Source organism: Neopsephotus bourkii, unplaced genomic scaffold, assembly GCF_033783945.1.
Source record: "Neopsephotus bourkii isolate Nb327-2 ecotype Australia unplaced genomic scaffold, CSIRO-AGI_Nbou_v1 NB_234, whole genome shotgun sequence".
Classification (NCBI taxonomy): Eukaryota; Metazoa; Chordata; class Aves; order Psittaciformes; family Psittacidae; genus Neopsephotus; species Neopsephotus bourkii.
Window position 1 is genome coordinate 14,935,531 of NW_026900744.1, and position 18,087 is coordinate 14,953,617.

The window sequence follows — 18,087 nt, forward strand, 5'->3', positions numbered from 1 at the left end:
ACTATACCAACTAAATTTTTGCGGTCACTGGAAAATGAACTATTTAAGAGAATGATGCCAGAGACAAATGATCAACGTGAACTTGTAGGCCATCCAACTTCTCAGCAATTCAGTTTTTTAGTGCTGCTGTAGTAGCTCTCCTTAGCTATCAATTCTGGAAGAACTAAAAGATTGTCTCAGCCCCACATCCACCCCCATCCCACAAAATCCACCACCAACAACATGCTTTTAAGAAGAATACAATTTAGGAAATTTACCATGCCACAGTTTACCTGCTGGAGAGCACTGGGAGACTGTGCAGTGTTGTAGAAATTGCTCTGGCCAGGCTGTTGAACTTGCCCAGAATACAGATTTGAAGCTTGAGTGAGTGTAGCTCTGGCCTAGGAAGAGTGAGACACACCACAGATTAAGAACACTTAGGAGAGCAGTTCTGAGACAACATGGCACATCATTCTGTATTTCAGCCAGTACAGCCAAAACCATAGCATAGGAAGCTGACAACCTGAAGGTTTCAGCATGTGATAAAGCTCTCGTTTGCAAATGGTATAATTGCCTTTTAATCATCTGCTATAACAGAAATTAAACCCAAAGCTCCTGTTAGTAACTGAAATAGATTGGATATAAGGAAGAAATTCTTTCCTGTTAGGGTGGTGAGGCACTGGAATGGGTTGCCCAGGGAAGTTGTGAATGCTCCATCCCTGGCAGTGTTCAAGGCCAGGTTGGACAGAGCCTTGGGTGGCTGGGGGGTTGGACCTAGATGATCTTAAGGTCCTTTCCAACCCTAACTATTCTATGATTCTATGATTCTGTGAAATGCAAGGAGGCCTGTAGTTTGCAGAATAATCCTCCATTCAGAGATTATGCTAATATACCATTATGAAATTAAATGAACATTCTCTTCCAACCATCTTAAGCTTCCTGCCACCTTGACCATCATGTAATTACCAGAGTTGGGCTTATCCCAAGATAAGGAATAACTGATTTATTATTGCATTATCTGTATCAAACTACTGCAGAAGTTTTGCATTTTGGAGCATTTCCTACCTGGAGAATATGCGTATCAATCAGTTGAGAGCCTCCCAGTCCTGAAGCTTGACTAAGTTGATGTTCATATAAGATAGGAATAGGTTGTGTATTAGAAGTCTGTTGAAATGCCAGGCTTGACTGTGCCTTAGCAAGCTCCTGGTGTTGTACTGCTGGGAAGTTGTGTAAGGCTGTACCAGACAGAACTACTGGCGATGGCTGAGACAAACCACTTTGCATAAAAGCTTGCTGGGATCTGTAGGGAATTGAAGTATTACACATAAGAACACAGACAGAGCTCAACAATGAGCCACTAAAAGTTAAAAACATAGGTTATATTCTTTAAATGGAATTAAACCACTTAGCTCTATTGAACAGCTTTTCACCTGAGAAAGGTAGGGTTTTTTTTCTATTTACTTTGCACACAACAAAATAATGGATGCTCCTAAAACCACAGGAAACAATGGCTAGGCTTTTATTTAAATCTTAAAAGTACACTTGGCTATTTAGATGTGCATACTAAAATAATTTTTGCATAATTGAACAGTAACATACAGAAACTACCAGTTCTTAGTTCCTCTGCTGTAAGGTAGGACTGTGGGGAAGTACCACATGTGAGTAGTTCCATTTAGTCATAAACTGCTTTGTCCACTTCACACATCTTGGTAGACCAGCTTTTAATATTTGCAGGTTAAATCACTGAATGATGACAGTTGTAGCTTCCAAATGAATGTTCTGACTTAAAAATAGTAGCACAGACAACACAGCCTTTACTTTTAACCAGATATTCAGTTCCCTTATCACCACCATGGGGAAGCTGCAGTTTGTTTAACCTCCTCCTCCACCCCCATACATGGTACAGCAAAGCACCATAAACAGGTTTTAGTCCACCAGATCTAACTAAACATTTCTTTTAAGAGCCTACTGAGCAGCCACCTTCAGACTGAAGAATTAAGATTTTTTAATAAGTGGCCCTTTTAAAACTTTTCACTTTATCACTTACTCAATATGCACCAGCATAACACAGGTCCTGTCAACCTACTAGCATAGTGGCTATGTATTTGCCCAACGGAACACCCAGGTTAGCTTTGTTCCGTACCTTTCCTTAACTGTTGAACAGTTGCACCCTGAGCACTGGAGAAACTTTCCCAGAAGGTATGCAGGGGCCTCCTGTCAATGTAGCCTAAGAGATTCCCAGAAGCCTTTTTTTTTTCTTTTTTTTTTAAATCCAGTAACCTATGTATCTCAAAGCTTATCCTCCTCTGCACCTTTAACGATATAGGGAAGTATTCATACTCATAAATAGCACAACCCAAAATTCCATTAAATACTGGGTTTGTGTGTGACCAGATCAGCCAGCAGCGTTTATGTAATCTGGACCACATGCCAGACTGATTGTATTTCTGTAACTAGTCAACTGTTCGCAACAACTTCTGTCAGCTGTGGCAGGACAAGCAATATTTGGTCCAAAGTCAGCCAAGCACAAAGTCAGGATACACATGTAGTCAATTAAAACTTCTGTGGCTTCAGCCTCCTGCACTGCAACAAGCAGGTTTTTCTACAGCACATGCAAACCCCGTAATTATATTTTCAAAGAAACTTTCTCAAAGTAAACCTAACAACATATGTCAGAATTACACCACTGTGAATCAGAAATGACAGGAAATGCAAGGAAGCTTTCGAAAAGGCCGTTTCAGATACTTGTCTTCCTATTACCTTCTTCAGCAAACAGAAAATATTTATTCTAAAACATACCCTGCACATCTGAAATTAAGTTTCTACCACCTATGGGGTTCAAACCAGAATTTCAAAGTGTTTCAAGGCTACATTTGTTTGATTAGAAAATAACAAATTTCTGAATTAAAGGGACAAATTCCCCCCCTTTTTTTATTCTTTTCATATGAATTGACTGATGCTTTCAACTTTTTAGCTTGGTTTCCTAAAGATACAAAATATCATGTGTAATTCTTGAACCAATGATTTCATAACTACATCTGCTCATGCAAACTAGCCAGACAATCCATACAGAGAGTTCACATCCAGGCAAACAGACAAAAGGTATTTTGGGGAAAACGAGAAGGTGAGGCAGCTACTGAACACAGGTCTGCAGAGAAGTGAGTTCTATAAATTCCGCCACTCAAAACTCAAATAGATTCATTTATGCTACCTACCTATATGGTTGTAAGGATGAGTTGAACAACTCTTGGGCTTGCGAAACAGCTGGTGCTGCTCCTAAACTCAGCTGAGCTTGATGCTGTCCTTGTAGGGGTGCATAGATGGGGATGGGGATCTGCTGAACTGAAGCAGGCTGCGTAAAAAAGAAACCATTAAATATCCCAAGGACAAAAGTAATGGAGAAATGCTACCGTTAAATGTGTGCTAGGATTTGCCTAACATTATACAAAGTAAACAGAAAACTTCAAATCTCAAAGCTGCAAGCAGCGCTGGTGTTGCTCCCATTCAGAAAATTACTTTCTAGTTAGATTTTACACTTTTCCTTGCAAATAACCAGCAGAAACTGAATCAATTATTTAGACTTGTGTACAAAACAACTGCACAAGATTGCATGCAATATTGTACTATAGAAGTTGAGTAAGCCTGCACTAACACGGCCAGATAAACACCTCCTTTGAATATGTACTTTTACATAAAATGTATTTGTGAGTGAAAGCTTGTTCTCTCAGCTTTCATTCTCAGGAACAGAAGAGATCAAACACTGCCTGCATGCATCAAAATGAAATAGCAAAGGTAAGCATGACCTCATTTTTGCAGCCTTTAGTCCCAACTCTCCCCTGCCCCAGTTAGCTCATTAGTAGAGCTTTAAATGCGGTATGGACAAGGAGGGGGGAAAAAAGAAATAAGAAATCTCCAAATACCTGAGAAAGGCCTGGTTGAAAGCCTTGCTGTTGAGCGAGAGAAGGTGGTGCCAAACGTGCATGTTGAGTATTGAATAGATGACTTGTATCCATATAAAATGCTGGGATTTGAGCTGCAGTACCTCAGGAAAAGCAATAGAGTTAGTACCTGATTCCAAACATCCCCGGGCTACAAAGGTTTTCATCAACAATTAGTGATGCGGCCACTGTTGGCACTTCCCAGTGTGACAGGTACCAGACAGAATTGGAGAAGAAACACAACTGAAGAGCTAGGCACCTAACCAGCTTTGGAATCTTTTCAGATTCACCCCCAGGATCTATTGGTCTTGCATATGGATCTCCAGCCCCATTCAGTTCTTGGGGGATGAGCACTACCTCCTGGCCAAAACTCGCATTCAGGTGAAGGAATGGGAAGAACATGCTATACTGTCATGTAATTTAGATTAACTATATGTAGGGTTTTCTTTAAAGAGAAAAGCCATGATTCTAAATTATTGCAGCACTTTAAGAAGTCAAGACTAAATCATTCTTGGTCTTAAAAACAGTGATTTACAATTCTGGGACAGAAAAATGATACATTAAAATGTTCAAGCTTGCTTTCCTCAACAAATTAACAACACAGCATTATCTTTATATTTACCAATAGAACTTGCACATTTAGCATAAGACACAATTAGTGAGATTTGCTTACAGAATACTCTCCATCATTTTGTTTTTACTGTAGGTAAAACCAGAACTGAAGTCGACTTTCAAGCTTCAAAACTCAAAAAAACCCAGACTCGTGGCTTCTTAGCCACAAACACTATTACCTGCTGCAGACTGAGACACATAGACCTGGGAACTTTGCTGTTGCTGGGCAATGAGGGATGGCATGCAGCTCAGCTGGGAAAAGTGACTGGCAGAAGCTAGGCTGCTTGTCTGCAACTGCTGTGGTTTCACTTTACATATATTAGGAGGGTCTGAGGTGCTTGCAGTCTTTGTACTCAGTGAAGAGGTTGTATATGTTCCAGCTCCTAGGAGAATAAAAACAACAAATCAACAATAAATATTGATAAATCATAAACCAGCTAAAAATATTTCAAAGCTTCATCTTTCAGTAGTCACCATCTTCTGTTTGCTGTGAAGAACCCAGGTGGAAACCAGAGCTGCTGTGAACAGCAGCTGGACATTTGCTCTGCCTATTGCATAGGGGTTTTGATATGAGCTGTCAAAGCTTTGACTCCAAAAGCAAAAACGAAAGTAAGACTGCTATTAGCTGGATATCAGAACTACCATCTGCTTGAAAAATCAACTTGCTTGCCTTCATTCAGCTGAACAAAATAAAATGAATAAGGCAGCCAACAGGGTAAGTTTACCTCCTGTTTCAAGTCCATGTAGCATAGGTGGAGAGATATCTTAATATTCTACACAGGTGACTGAAACAGGTGAATTATTACCTTGTTCAAAAGGTATTTGGGAAGCTGCTGTTCAGATCCAACAATTCATAGTAGTGTAAAACTTCTGTTAGCATTGCATAGAACATAATTCCAAAGGGAATCTAATCTCTTGAAAAACATAACCAAGAAACAGTACAACAGGATACTACACTCTTGACTTCTGGTACCTGAAAGCGAAGTTGTCGGTGTGACTGAGGCCACAGGAATAGGAGGCATTGATGCACTAGAGAAAGAGCTGTAAGTACCACTGCTCGGCCCAGTGTTGCTGCTGCTGTTGCTGCTACTGCCGCTGCCACCAGCAATGGGAGATGCTGCTGAGGTCACTGGTGAACTCTTATCCCCCATGTTTGGGGAATTCTCCCATGCTTTGCGTGCAGACTCCATCTGTTTAAAAGAAAATAAATTTTCTCATTTATTAGGAAGCTTCAACTATTCAAACAGTAGTCATGTTTTTAACAGTCCTTCTTAGTTCAAAAGGCAATTCAGGCTTCATGCGAGCCTCTTTTTAAAAAGTCACCACGATCGTGCAACTCTGTTCATGCAAAAAGCATACAGCCTTAAGCTGGAGCTTCTTATCTGCCCCAACTGCACACGTGCACAGTTCATTGTCTTAACATTCAACGCTCAAAAGAGAATTCACTCACACTAATTTGGCTTGGTTTTCTTTGACATGAACAGCAAAAGACACAGTCAGCAAAAGAAAGGTAAGAAACCTCTAAATATTTCCATTAAGTCCTTACTTACAAGTTATTTGGGCTATTTAAATGAAACAGCCCCTTGCTTTCTCGGTAAATCATCCACTTTGAGTGACCACTAAAAATACCTAACACTTATTTCAGTAAACATGAGTAGTCAAGTTTAGATTTTCAAAGCATCTGCTTGCTCGAGAAGCAATCACAAGCTGACATAGCTTGTGCACAGTGCTTTACATGAATGCTAAGAATGCTTCATGCTCCTTATTTCTGCAATAATTCTGAGTTTAAGTCTTCTGCAACAAGAAAGATGAAACTTCAATTTAAGTATTTTATACACAATTATCTTCCACCAAAAGTGGAAAGAACTACTGGTTTACTGCAGCCAAAAACCTAATTATTGCTACATTAGACAAGCAATGCCAAATCTGAGCTGAGAAAATGCTGAATGACTACTGAAAAGGAAATATTAATGTTCAGACTGCACTCACTAATTTAAAGGCTCAAACACAGTCCACGGACTTCTCTACAACCTTCAGCTGCCCCCAGCTGAAGAAAAGGTTTTGCTAGCAGAAGTGGATGCCATAGACTAAAATTGCTCATCTGGCGACTATAAGCTTCTCAAGGCCAGGTTCTGTCTTTAACAGTGTATGTAAAGGGACAAATACATACTCACCAACAAGTCTGACCTTGGATCCACAGAGCCCCTTAACTGGGATTTGCAGTCTCTGAAAGTCATACTTTTAACCTACCCTGTTTTACATGAGTTAGGCACACGGACAGACCAAACATGACTTAGGATATTTGTGTAGATGTTTCAGAAGTGATAAAAAAAGAGTAAAGCTATCTCAAAAGAAGTGGGTAACAGGCGATCAGTACTTTTCCATGCAGAAAGTGGAGTTCTGTATTCCTCAAGAGAATAAAGAGTAAGGAGGAAGACTTTGTTACACATCAAAGTCATTCTGTTTCCCCTCCATAATATTTTCCTCCAAACTGGTTCCAATTCTTGCAGACAGGGCAAACTTCAGAACTGATTATTAATCCGCTGAATTTTGCTGAAGGTGGAGTACAGGCAAGATTACAAGCTCCTTTCTGAACATCACAGGCTTTGGCAAGACAGGGTGAAGTGTTGTACTGCACTAGTATTAAGAGGAAGTGAAGAAATAGCTGTGAATGCATAGAGAAAAAGTGTAGAAGCTTCTATTACGTTCAGCGAGTTTCATGATGTTTGGGAGAAATTATCCATAGTAAAAGTTAACCTACACACTGCCTTTTGTCTTCCATTTTCAAATTTTTATTAAAGAGCATACAAGATGGTTCTGAGTTTTCTACCAGCTTTGCTTTCAGGGAACTCCTTAACAATCTCTAACTTCTTATGCCAGAAAAAAAGATGTAAAAGAGACTGGTACTGGTAAGAGTGCCTATGCAGCACCATCTACAGACCAGATAGGGAGTACGAGGCTTTAAATTAAGTGAGGCTGAGGACACTGGTGTAGTTTCACTGTTTGCTTAGTTATGGGAAAATAAGAGCACTAGTCGGAGATCACAGTTGCTTGAGGCTTCTCTTCACTGTTGACCCAATGGGGCCTTCACATTGCAATGATAATCCAGTATGTATTACCCCAAAACTTAGCTGGAGACAAATACCAATGTGCACATCCTTAAGTATGACAAAGTTTAAGTGACCAGAAAAAGAAAGTCAAAACATGTCAGATTCTGGACCAGATTTGTATAAAGGAATTTAAATGGAAACTCAGAATGTCAAAGAGAGCCCAGCTGCTCAGTTTAAGACTGCTTTGAGTTTAATTTTGTTCAGCTCCTTATCTACCAATAGCCCCATCAGCTAAGTCCTTATGAGGATGTCTGCCTTGGTAAAGATGTGTTTAGCAAACTTACTCCAAGGGAGGAAGAGATCTCAACAAGCCTACCCCATGAGACTGCCTCATACCTATACACTGTCAGAATAATGCCAAGCAGTGGGAGCAACTGTGGCGCAGTTCCCCTACTGAGTCTCCTCACAAAGAGCTTTGCATGATAGGAGACTGAGGAAAAAGGAGGAGCAAGAATTATTCCTTTATGGAGGCGGAGCCTGGAGATTTGGTTCTTTTAAAAGAATGATGGAAAACCTTTCCTCTCAGGTGCACCAGAAATATTTTTTAAAAGAAGCAATCATTATATTGAAGAGGAAAACACAAAGAGCCGCTCTGCTCTGGACCAGAAGATAGTCTTAGTGTGTGCTTCAAAACAAGCTTTTTGCCTTCAGTGTCTGCAAAAAGGAGGTAGAGCTCCAATGGCTGGAATAGAGAAATCCAAGACAATGCTGCTTCCAAATGTCTTTCCATTCACATTCTGGTCAGTGTTCTTCAAGGCAGCCTCAAAACATGGATCTTTGACATACTTTGTTAGCACACATCCAAGACCTGTCATTGACTGAGAAGGCGATCAAATCACTGACACCAGAAGGGCAGAAAAAGAAACTGTAGGATGAATGACACAAACACCATGGTTTGCTTTCTAACTGAGCAGGGTCACGTTCTTTGCAGGATCATGCTATAGTAACATTCCTACCTGTATTACATGTGAATCAGATATCCAGCCGCTAGTGCTATTTTCAAAAAATGCTTTCAGGCGCCAGAAAGTCAGATTATGGTAATTTCTTAAAAAAGAATGCAATAGAAAACCAGATTTTTGTTAAATTACTTGTCCCTCTCCAGCCCTCTCCCAGTTTTGCTGTTCTACTGTTTTAAAGTAACTTGGGTTTTTTTTCAGGAAATAAAGTGTTAAAAAACGAAAAGCAAAGATTCACCAAGAGATCATTAATAACTATCATCTGTAGAGAACACTAGGCAAGCAGCTGTCAAACCATGCCAGTGAGACACAAGTCTCACTGGGACTGACAACCAAGTTTCTCCTCCAATTCCTAGTTTCATTTCCTCTTTCCAAAATTAGAGAAACTAAATTCAGACATCACTCTTCCTTAATACTAGAAGCAGCAACAGTATTTCTACTGGCTCAGTCACCTGCAGTCACAATCACAAACAAATCTAGGACACCAAAACAAACAAAAAAAAACAACCCAAAAGGACCAAAAACTTCTAGAGAAACAGTAGCAAAAGCTAGAGTCCAACTCTGTGTTAGTGAGTTATACAATGCACACAGTCCAAAATCCAACAAAATAGGAAAATCATTCAAAATATTCTACATACCTGCTCTATGCTGGAGAGCAAAAAACAACATAACATAGCACAAGAAAACACATTCTGACTAGCTGATCAAACTGCCCTTCATAGACACCAACATACCACTTACATCTCATTATTCAGAACTCTGGTCATTCAACTCAATACCACATTAACCCTGCACCAAAATCTTACAGCTAATAGAAATCAAGTCAGCTTACCAAGCAGCTCCTTACAGCCTTCAATACTAAACCAGGCAACTTACTTTCAGCTAAACTCTCAAAAACCCTGAGTCAGATTCTGATGGTTTGTCGTGAACACTATGGTACAATGCTAATATGCTAGGATTTCTTTTTTTCAGGGCATTTGGAGCCAAGATTGGTTGAGATGCCAAGTGTTAATGCAAAACGGGGTTAGAGATTTATAATTTAAATGCATCCTTTGACAGTCTTGTGTTCCAGCCATCCATTTATATGCAAAAGCAGTTCAGCAGAGGAAATAAAAGGAAGGCTCTTGAGAGAAAAAAAAAAAAAAAAAAAAGGTTCACCAGCAAGTTCTCCATTAACTTTTTCCCCTGCATGCAAGAAAACGACCCTTAGAGGGATGTGGTACATACCTTGAGGGTGAGGTCGACGGTAGCAGGAGAAACTGGAGTTAGGCTGGAGCTCTGTTGTAGAGTCTCCCTCCTAGGGAGGGGAAGGGTGTGGGGCAGGGGCACCTGAAAGGCAGGCAACACACATCACATTCTAACTATGTCTACTACAAAAGCCCCAGAAAAGCAAAGCTCAAGCTTTATTAAGTGAGCTACAATTTCTTCAAGGCTTGAGCATTTTGCAGGGAGATTTTGATAAAATGGGGTAAAAATTTGGTAGGTGGGGAAAGGCCATTCAGCAGGTTCTGAGATGCTTGTCATCTCTCTTTAAAAGGCTGAATGAAGACTAAGGTTCTAAAAGTCCATGTCTTCTGCATAAACAAATACCAATTTTCTGCTTTGGGATTTAAAGTATATTTTCAGTTTACTGATATGAAAAATTCTTCAAGCCAGGTTTGTCCCCTTTTGTACAAATATAGTACATGGGGTGCCATGACCTTGAGTTCTGAGATTCAGTTTCTGAAAAGAGGAAGCTATAAACCTCCAAAGTCACAGGACCATGAAACAAACCAAAATGGATTTGCCATCCAATAACTGAATTCAGTTATCTTCTCTTTCGAAAGATGAAAGATGTGAAACTTAAGGAAATAAACCTGACATAATGCTATTGCTCTTTGCCTAAGAAAACACTTACTGATTTCCTAGAAGTTTTACATGAAGAGGATAAAAAAATACTCCAATGGCCAGTCTGTTACTCCTAACCATTCTGTTCTCCATTCAGAGCACACCTAATGGACTTCCGCTGGATAAGATAAGGCTGATCCAAAAGACACAGAAACTGAAGCTTTGAAGCAGGCAATAGCACAGCTCCTATGTGGCCAGAAGCCCCTATAGTCTGTGCTGGAAATCCAACTCCAACACCCCACAGGGGAGCACACGCTAACATCATCAACACAAAAGAATTCAGTCTTCCACACTAACCACCAAAGGCACAAACCACAACACCAGAAAACCCAGCAGAAAAGTTCAACCAGTATTGCTTCCAAATGGCTTTAAAGGATGCTGCAGTAAGCTGAAAAGCATCTTCGTAAAAACCTGAGATCCTACTGTAGGTAGGATCTTTCCTCAATCAACAAGTGACTCAACTGTGAGCTGTAATTCTATTTCTGCTACTCAAAACAGCAAAAATCACAAGATCCAAGCTCCCTGACATCCAAGCACACTCAAGACAAACTTGACTTCACTGCAAGTCACAACCCAGTTGGTCCTCTCAATTGTTACACTATGCTCACAGCCAGGATCACTGGTTTTATGAGGACTGTGAAAATCTCACCTCCATAGCAACAGAACAACTGAAAGCCTACATTCTGCTTCCAGAAACCATGAAGCTGCTCCCTTTACATGCAGCTGCTGTGATTTCAGGCTACAGTTCAGAACTGCCCTGTTTGTAAAAGCCTTTCTTCAAACTCACCTACAGGGCTTTGCTACTGGTACTAGATTCAAGTCCCAAGTGCTGCTGAGAGCATAGTTCCTCATTTAGGCCTACCTTTTTAGCTTTTGTTTTTCTTTTTTTTTTCAGAATTGCCCCTAGAAACATCTCCATTTTCGGTGCTCTTTAGCTCATTTTGGCTGATCAGAAGGCAAGAAAATACCTGAAGAATTCCAGAACAGATACTAATCAAAACCATATCTGCTTCAGAGTAAGACTACTGAGCAATGCAACTCTAACATGAAAGAAACCCTAGTGACTTGTTTACTGAAGGCACTATTTTGTGCTTTAAATATTTTCTTGTCTTCAAAGTCAAGATGATCACTGCAATAGACTTACGTTCGTCACCAAAGTCTCCTCCATTTTTGTACTGCTAGTAGCCACTGTGTTAGGATGAGAAGAAGGTGTAGTGTAGTCTGTTACAGACTCCTGTGAAGAAAAATAATTTCATTAAAATATCTCCCTTACCTAAATTAGAGTTCAATTTCTTGGACAGATGTCAGCCTTTCTACAGGAGGAGTTCACCAGGCAACAGAAGATTAGAATTTCATACTTTTTTTTTTTTTTTAGAAGGCATGTCCAGCAATTTTTATTGCTGAATTGCTACTGAGGTCAGAAGAATTCTTGGGAGATTATGGTTTGCCTCATGACCTCATAATGTACATCTGGAGACAAGCCAAAATACAATCTGTAAAGCAAGAATATACAGAGCGAAGTACTGTCTGGATACTAGGCACTGAACCGTTGTAGTGTAATCAATTAGCCATCTGTAGGCATTTCTAGCCTATTCAAAAAGTAAAATGTATCAGCTGAAAGCTTTCTGCAGCTTAAAACAGAGAAATTTCTTGGGTAAACCAATGACAAGTAAGGCCTTACAGATTAAAAAGAACACACGGGAATGGCTGCAATTTGCAAACAATTTTTCTTCCTTTTAGTCTTCTCTCTGGAAGTCACAAGTCACAGTTTCTCTGAATGGTGAAGTCTATCTTCTGATTTCTGCACTGGGCAGCGATTCCAAGAAGAAAAGGACTGAAGTTTCCCATCTACCCAGAGGCTTTCCTTGAAGTTTATCTGTCACAGTTTAAGTGGACTTTAATGTGCCCATGAACAAGCTCCAGTTTCATGGACCTAGCTGTAGCCAGTGGCTACTTCAGTTGCAAGTATAACCTGCGTCATCAAAGTGTCTTATTGATAACACTGCCAGCTATCTAGAGAATGACCTACAATGAACAAAAAGGCACTGGTAACTTCTGCAAAGTCATCTCAAACACTAGGCTTTATTTCTTATCACTGGATATCTACTGAGCATATTCTGGATAGGCAAACAGGTGTTACCAGAATTTGCTCCAGAAACTTTGTTAGACAAACAGTGTGACCCTGAACTAGCCAAGATCCACTCTCTAGAAGCACTGCAAACTCCAAAGTTTTCATGTCTGAAGTCCAGAAAAGGCTCCATCATTTTTACAGAATCAAACACCAAGAAGTAACTGAAGAACAAATTAGCAGCAGAACTGCTGATGAGTGCCTGGACTTTCCAACACACGATTCCGAAGGCACAAACCACAAAATGCTTGTTTAATTGCATCCAAGCAGTATGATGGAAAACCACTAAAAAAGAACACACTCAATTTACTGCTCAAGCCTAAGCCAACGTCTCCTAAAAGAGCAATTATAGCACTAAGATTCTAACAATGAATCTTCCTTTAAAGGATGAGCTCACTTTGTTAAAAGAATGGGACAAGCTAGAACATTATTCCATTCCTTCAAGGTCTGGATGCAATTTTTACAGAGTCTCAGCACCAAGATTCCTTACAAAAGAAATCAGATCAAAGTACTGCTATCTTTCTCACTTTGGAAATGTACAGCATAAAACTGCCTTTTCAGTAGAATTAAAACCGAACCACCATATCAACTCTGACACCTTTACAAGTATATGTACAATGCTGAACCGTCCTGTAAGGATTGCTCACATGCTGAACATGCAGGTAAGACAGTGGTTTAGCCACCAGAACTGTAGTTTAACCACAATCCTTCATTTACTAGTACATTATGTCTAGGAATCTCTGTTAGATACTGTTTATCACCATAAGCTTCTGTAATTCAATTAAAGTGATTCTCCTCTGCAACTGTTTTACTGAAGAAACCAACTGACTATTATAAATTGATTATTATAAACCAGTAACAGTAATAATAGCTAGAACAAAAAACCTGTACATGCTTTTTTGGACTTATCTTCAGGTTACTTATACCTGAAGAAAAAAGAACAGGCAAGCTTTTAGTAACTACCTACTCTGCCCCAGGAAAAGAGATCACAAAACCTGAAGTGACTTTATGAACGAAAGGACAAGGTAGACCTCAGAGCTGACCTTGCTATAAAGGACCAGTGTTTTATATGGGATTAATTAGCTACTGATTCATTCCTGATTTACATAAATCACCCAAGACACTCAAAGTTTATTCTCAAGTACAGCCTTTGTGCTTTTAGAAGCATCTCTGTCAGACTATTATGAACTCCCTGTGAAACATTTCATTGCTATGTCTGTAACCAGGTATTATTCACTGTTCCTGTGATGTGAAAGATTCAGAAGCTCAGGCATGGTAGGGTGGGAAAAGGTATGGGGTAAGATGTTCTACCCAGTTCGAAGACTTTACACACCAGATTGCATTACTGCAAAACATATTGCAAAACCCAAGAGACAGCTGCAATTGCTTTGGAGCATCATGCTTACATTCTAAACTTAAACATCTCCCCAGCATGAGCTGGCTTCTATTTATACAGTTGCTAAGGTAAAGAAGTTTTTTATGATTAAATGCACATGATTTTAAGATGCTTGTTCTGGGATGGATACAGTTCTCTTACAAAACTTCTGCTTCTGAAGGACAGCTGGCTTGACTTCTACAGACATCTAAATCACCAAACACCTAAAGAAAGTGTGCCTTCCTGAAAGCTAAGCAGCAGTCTCCAAAAACAGCACTGAAGAGTGTCAAAAGAGAAATCATTTAGGTTTGCTAAAACTTCAACATCTGACATTGGAACATCAGGTTAAAGATGTGATCACTTCTTCCCTCATTAATGAACGCAGGAGTACAAAGACAAGAGAAAGCAGTTGGAACACAAATAATTACAAGAACTCCCAAGGCCAGAACAGTATTTGCACCCATTTTAGAGGCCACTTTAAAAAGTAGCAAGACTGGTTAATTCCTGCAGTATGTAGATGAAGCTTATCCAATCTGCAGGTTGTTGGTTCAACTTCCACAGAATACAAAATATGACTGACAGCCCAACTCTTTCGTAGAAAAAAACTTGCTGATGCCCCTGGAACTGCTCATGACAAACTAATTAAAAAGCAAATCTGAAATGGTCGAGGCAGGAATATTTAGGCCTATTATTAAGTGATTCTATTAGGAACCACTTAATGAAGAAATTACTGGGAATTTTCATGCCTGCACAAACTGGAAGATTTCCTTTCATTCTGGTCTTCCCTCCGGAAGACAGAAGCTTGGCACTTTGATCCTGTGGTAGTCCCAAGGCCAGAAAGGCACAACATCTAGACTTTCCTTTTGAAGATCTCATACTTCAAAAACACAACTGCAGTGTGGAAATTACGCTAATTTTAGCAGAGCTACTGTATATGAAGTTAGCCTGGAGTAATCAACAAAGATATGTTTCCTATTCTGTACGTGACTTAGAAGAAGCATCTCCTCTGATCTTGAGCTCTGGTAACAGGAGCTTGAAAGACAGTGAGAAAGAACATGACACCTACAAAGAGCCCTGTTACCAAATACTTGAGCAAGCTGGTTTTGACAGCTCTACATTTCTGATTCTGCATCTAAGAGGGGCACATTATCTGTTTCCGGTACCAATATAAACCCTTCACACCTACTTACAAGATGGAAAATACCATGAAAGATGGGAAATCCCAGCACTGAATTTTTTTACATATTTGCCATTCAACTCAAAAATCAAGTTTGCACCTACTGCGTTGGACACAAGTATCTGCCTTAACACCTGCTCTGCAACACTACATTGAGATAGTATCTTCTGCTTGCATGACACCTTAGCAAAAGAAAATCCAAAACTGTCTTTCCTCCCCCCCACAATGACAAAGATAAATTTTAAGTGATGTGCATTTCAGACTCCTTTAACAGTAAATGCAAACTCTGCAGAGGATCAGTTTTCCTAAATGGCATCAGGAAATTTCTGCTTAAGACTAGGAGAAGAAAGATTGAGATAGCTTGCAGCAAACTCTAGCCTAAACTCACAAAACTGCTTTAAAGGCACAAAAGAAGCATTTTTCTTTTGCCAAAGCAGGTGTAACTATTAACTAGTAGCTAATCAAACTGCAGTTTCTTTACATTCGAGAGATGACAGCCATAGTTCTCAACACAATGGTGCTTGCAATGAAGGCAGTCCCTGCACTGGTCCTTAGGCAAAAAGGAGAGCACCTCTGTGGATGTTTTTCACTCAGTGCTATCGATGCACCACAACTAAAAACTGAGCTGTAGAACAATGAATCCTGACAGCAAGTCACCATCTCACTGCTGAGCAGTTAGAGAAGGCAGGGTAGTTCCATGCAGACTATGATGAGTCCTCAAATCCTGAAAGAGTTCTGCAAGTGATACCTTAACAATACCCAAGCCAACAGGAGCTGACATACAGACCTTTTATGTAACCAAGCAAGACTTATCCAAGCCTTTAGCTTTAGAGATTTCTTTTTTTCACAGAATAGCACTTAATTCACAGCTTCAATTCACCCATGCACTCAGCCAGTAACTGCACACACTACTCCAGTTCTGTGCTAAAAATCAAGCACTCATCCTGCATATATCACATACATGTGATTTTACAGAATCTGCCTATACCAGGCTCCAGCACTACTCTCTGCAGCACAGCTTAGGACAGAGTTTCCACATTCATAAGGCAGCAAAAAACAGTTTTAAAACCTTCCAAGCTCATCTTCATACAGGGGCATAAAAACAGCATGTCTCTGCACCACTTCTGGCAAACTGTTTAATTCAAGCAGTACCACTATGTTTCACATCTGCTATTCGGTGGGCTCTGCTGTCCAGGCACCACAAGCAGACAACCAGATGTAAACTACATAACTATAGTAACACTTTATATATAGTGCTCAGTAATTTGTCCATATTTTTCTTACCTTTGTGTTTGTTCCAAACTCTGGAGCAGACACAGATATCATAGTTCCTATTTCCGTGCTTAGTTCACTTGCTGCTTTGGTTTCCTTTGTAGTGACAGGTTCTGGACTTCTGACAGAAGTGGGAGATGGCTTCTCCTGTCCCTCAGGCTCTCCCTGTTGGGCATCCTTCACCTTCCTGTTCTTTAAAGAACGCTCTTTCCCAATAGGACCAGGTTTATATTCTTTGTTTTCTACTGGACTCAAGTCTGGAAGCTAAGTTAGTGTTAACTTGTCAGTTATTTCTCTCCCTCCGTGTCCTATTCCACAAGAATATTTTAACATGCTTAAAATAATTTAAACAAAACTTTTCTGAAGAATAAACATTTTCTAACAGATAAATAATTTGAGGCTAAGTTAGCAATACGCACATGAATGCATTCATTTTGAACGTTAAGAATCTAAACTCTTGTTTACAAACAATACATGTTTCATATGAAGTGACAGACTTTGATTACAGATCCAGTTAAAATCTACTGCGGAAAGCCAGCTTGACTCCCCTTAAAAGAGAAGCACAACAAAGTATAAAAGCCACAAGACTTCATATACATACAGGTTATTTAAATTTTCAGAGAATCACCATTTTGCAGGGCCCCAGGAAAGTAGAACAGAAGACTACATTTAAAGATATCTTGATGTATGGATGTTGGCAGCATTTTTTCCTACGAACTGAGCTCTAAGGGGATAGCCATGAAAAATAAAACACCTACACGCAAGCATTGCTTGATACTGCAGACACACCATGGCTAGAGTAACTGTTGCAATTCAGTAGTTCTTTTTTGTGCAGCTGAATTAAAGCAGAATGAAGAGCCTCAGGGAACCTGAATGCTCTGCCACACCCTTTCTGGCTGACTAGTCAGCCCTATTCACTATAGAGCAGCTCAGAAATTCCTTAAAGGCAGCCCTTATTCCTTTGACAGTGTAAAGAGCGAAGAAGCTACTGGTATTGTCTCTAGAAATACAATGAGCTGCTTCAGGAGTTAGATAAGACTCTTTACAATACAGTGTCTTTGGGCAGGTTGGAGTTTCCCTGGAGGTATTTGGTACCCTCAGGAGATCAGCAGAGACTAGCTTTCTGAGGGAAAGAAGAAACCAACAATAAAAGCAGATGCCTGAGCTCTGCGATGCAGCCACCAGGAACATTAGAACCACTTCAACCCACGTATTTTCTGCTCTAACAGTTTACAGAGGCAGAAATCTCTCCAGACACTTTAAGGTCATACTTGGAAAGGTTAAATTGTTTTGTTTCATGTATGGTCCTCTTACACTGCCTGTGTTAGTTCAACAGTACTTCAGTCTCAAACATAAATTTGTATTTAGGCTTCCTGGTGAACAATATCACAATGAGGATGGTGGGTGTGTAGGATCTGTTTGTTTGTTGGGCTTTTTTTCTCATCAGCAGGACAGTTAAAGGATTACAGCCCTCTCATTCAGAAGAGTGCACAGAAATATTAAACCCCAATGAATTTACCATTAAGTCACACATTCGTCTTTCAACAAAATCTACAGGAGTCTTAACAGCTATAATGAAGGACAAAAGAGGAACTTAGTGTAAACTATATATTTAAGTTCAGGTCTCAGAATCTTTAAGTGATTTCATAGGGG

The 18,087-nt window shown here is 39.8% G+C and overlaps 1 protein-coding gene across 14 annotated transcripts in view; it reads right to left on the reverse strand.

Moving 5' to 3' along the window:
* Positions 1–18,087, reverse strand: part of PRRC2C (proline rich coiled-coil 2C) — a 78,781-nt gene that overhangs the window by 10,739 nt on the left and 49,955 nt on the right. For 5 of the 14 annotated variants that reach the window (XM_061345453.1, XM_061345457.1, XM_061345461.1 and 2 more), the window contains exons 22-30: positions 16,447–16,698; positions 11,627–11,716; positions 9,823–9,924; positions 5,503–5,719; positions 4,709–4,912; positions 3,900–4,021; positions 3,195–3,331; positions 1,045–1,279; positions 258–380 (exon numbers count right to left, since the gene is read on the reverse strand). In XM_061345453.1, the coding sequence (XP_061201437.1) occupies positions 258–380; positions 1,045–1,279; positions 3,195–3,331; positions 3,900–4,021; positions 4,709–4,912; positions 5,503–5,719; positions 9,823–9,924; positions 11,627–11,716; positions 16,447–16,698 (1,482 nt within the window). The remainder of the gene's footprint in view (positions 1–257; positions 381–1,044; positions 1,280–3,194; positions 3,332–3,899; positions 4,022–4,708; positions 4,913–5,502; positions 5,720–9,822; positions 9,925–11,626; positions 11,717–16,446; positions 16,699–18,087) is intronic. The other 9 variants (XM_061345465.1, XM_061345463.1, XM_061345456.1 and 6 more) reach the window with 7 other exon arrangements.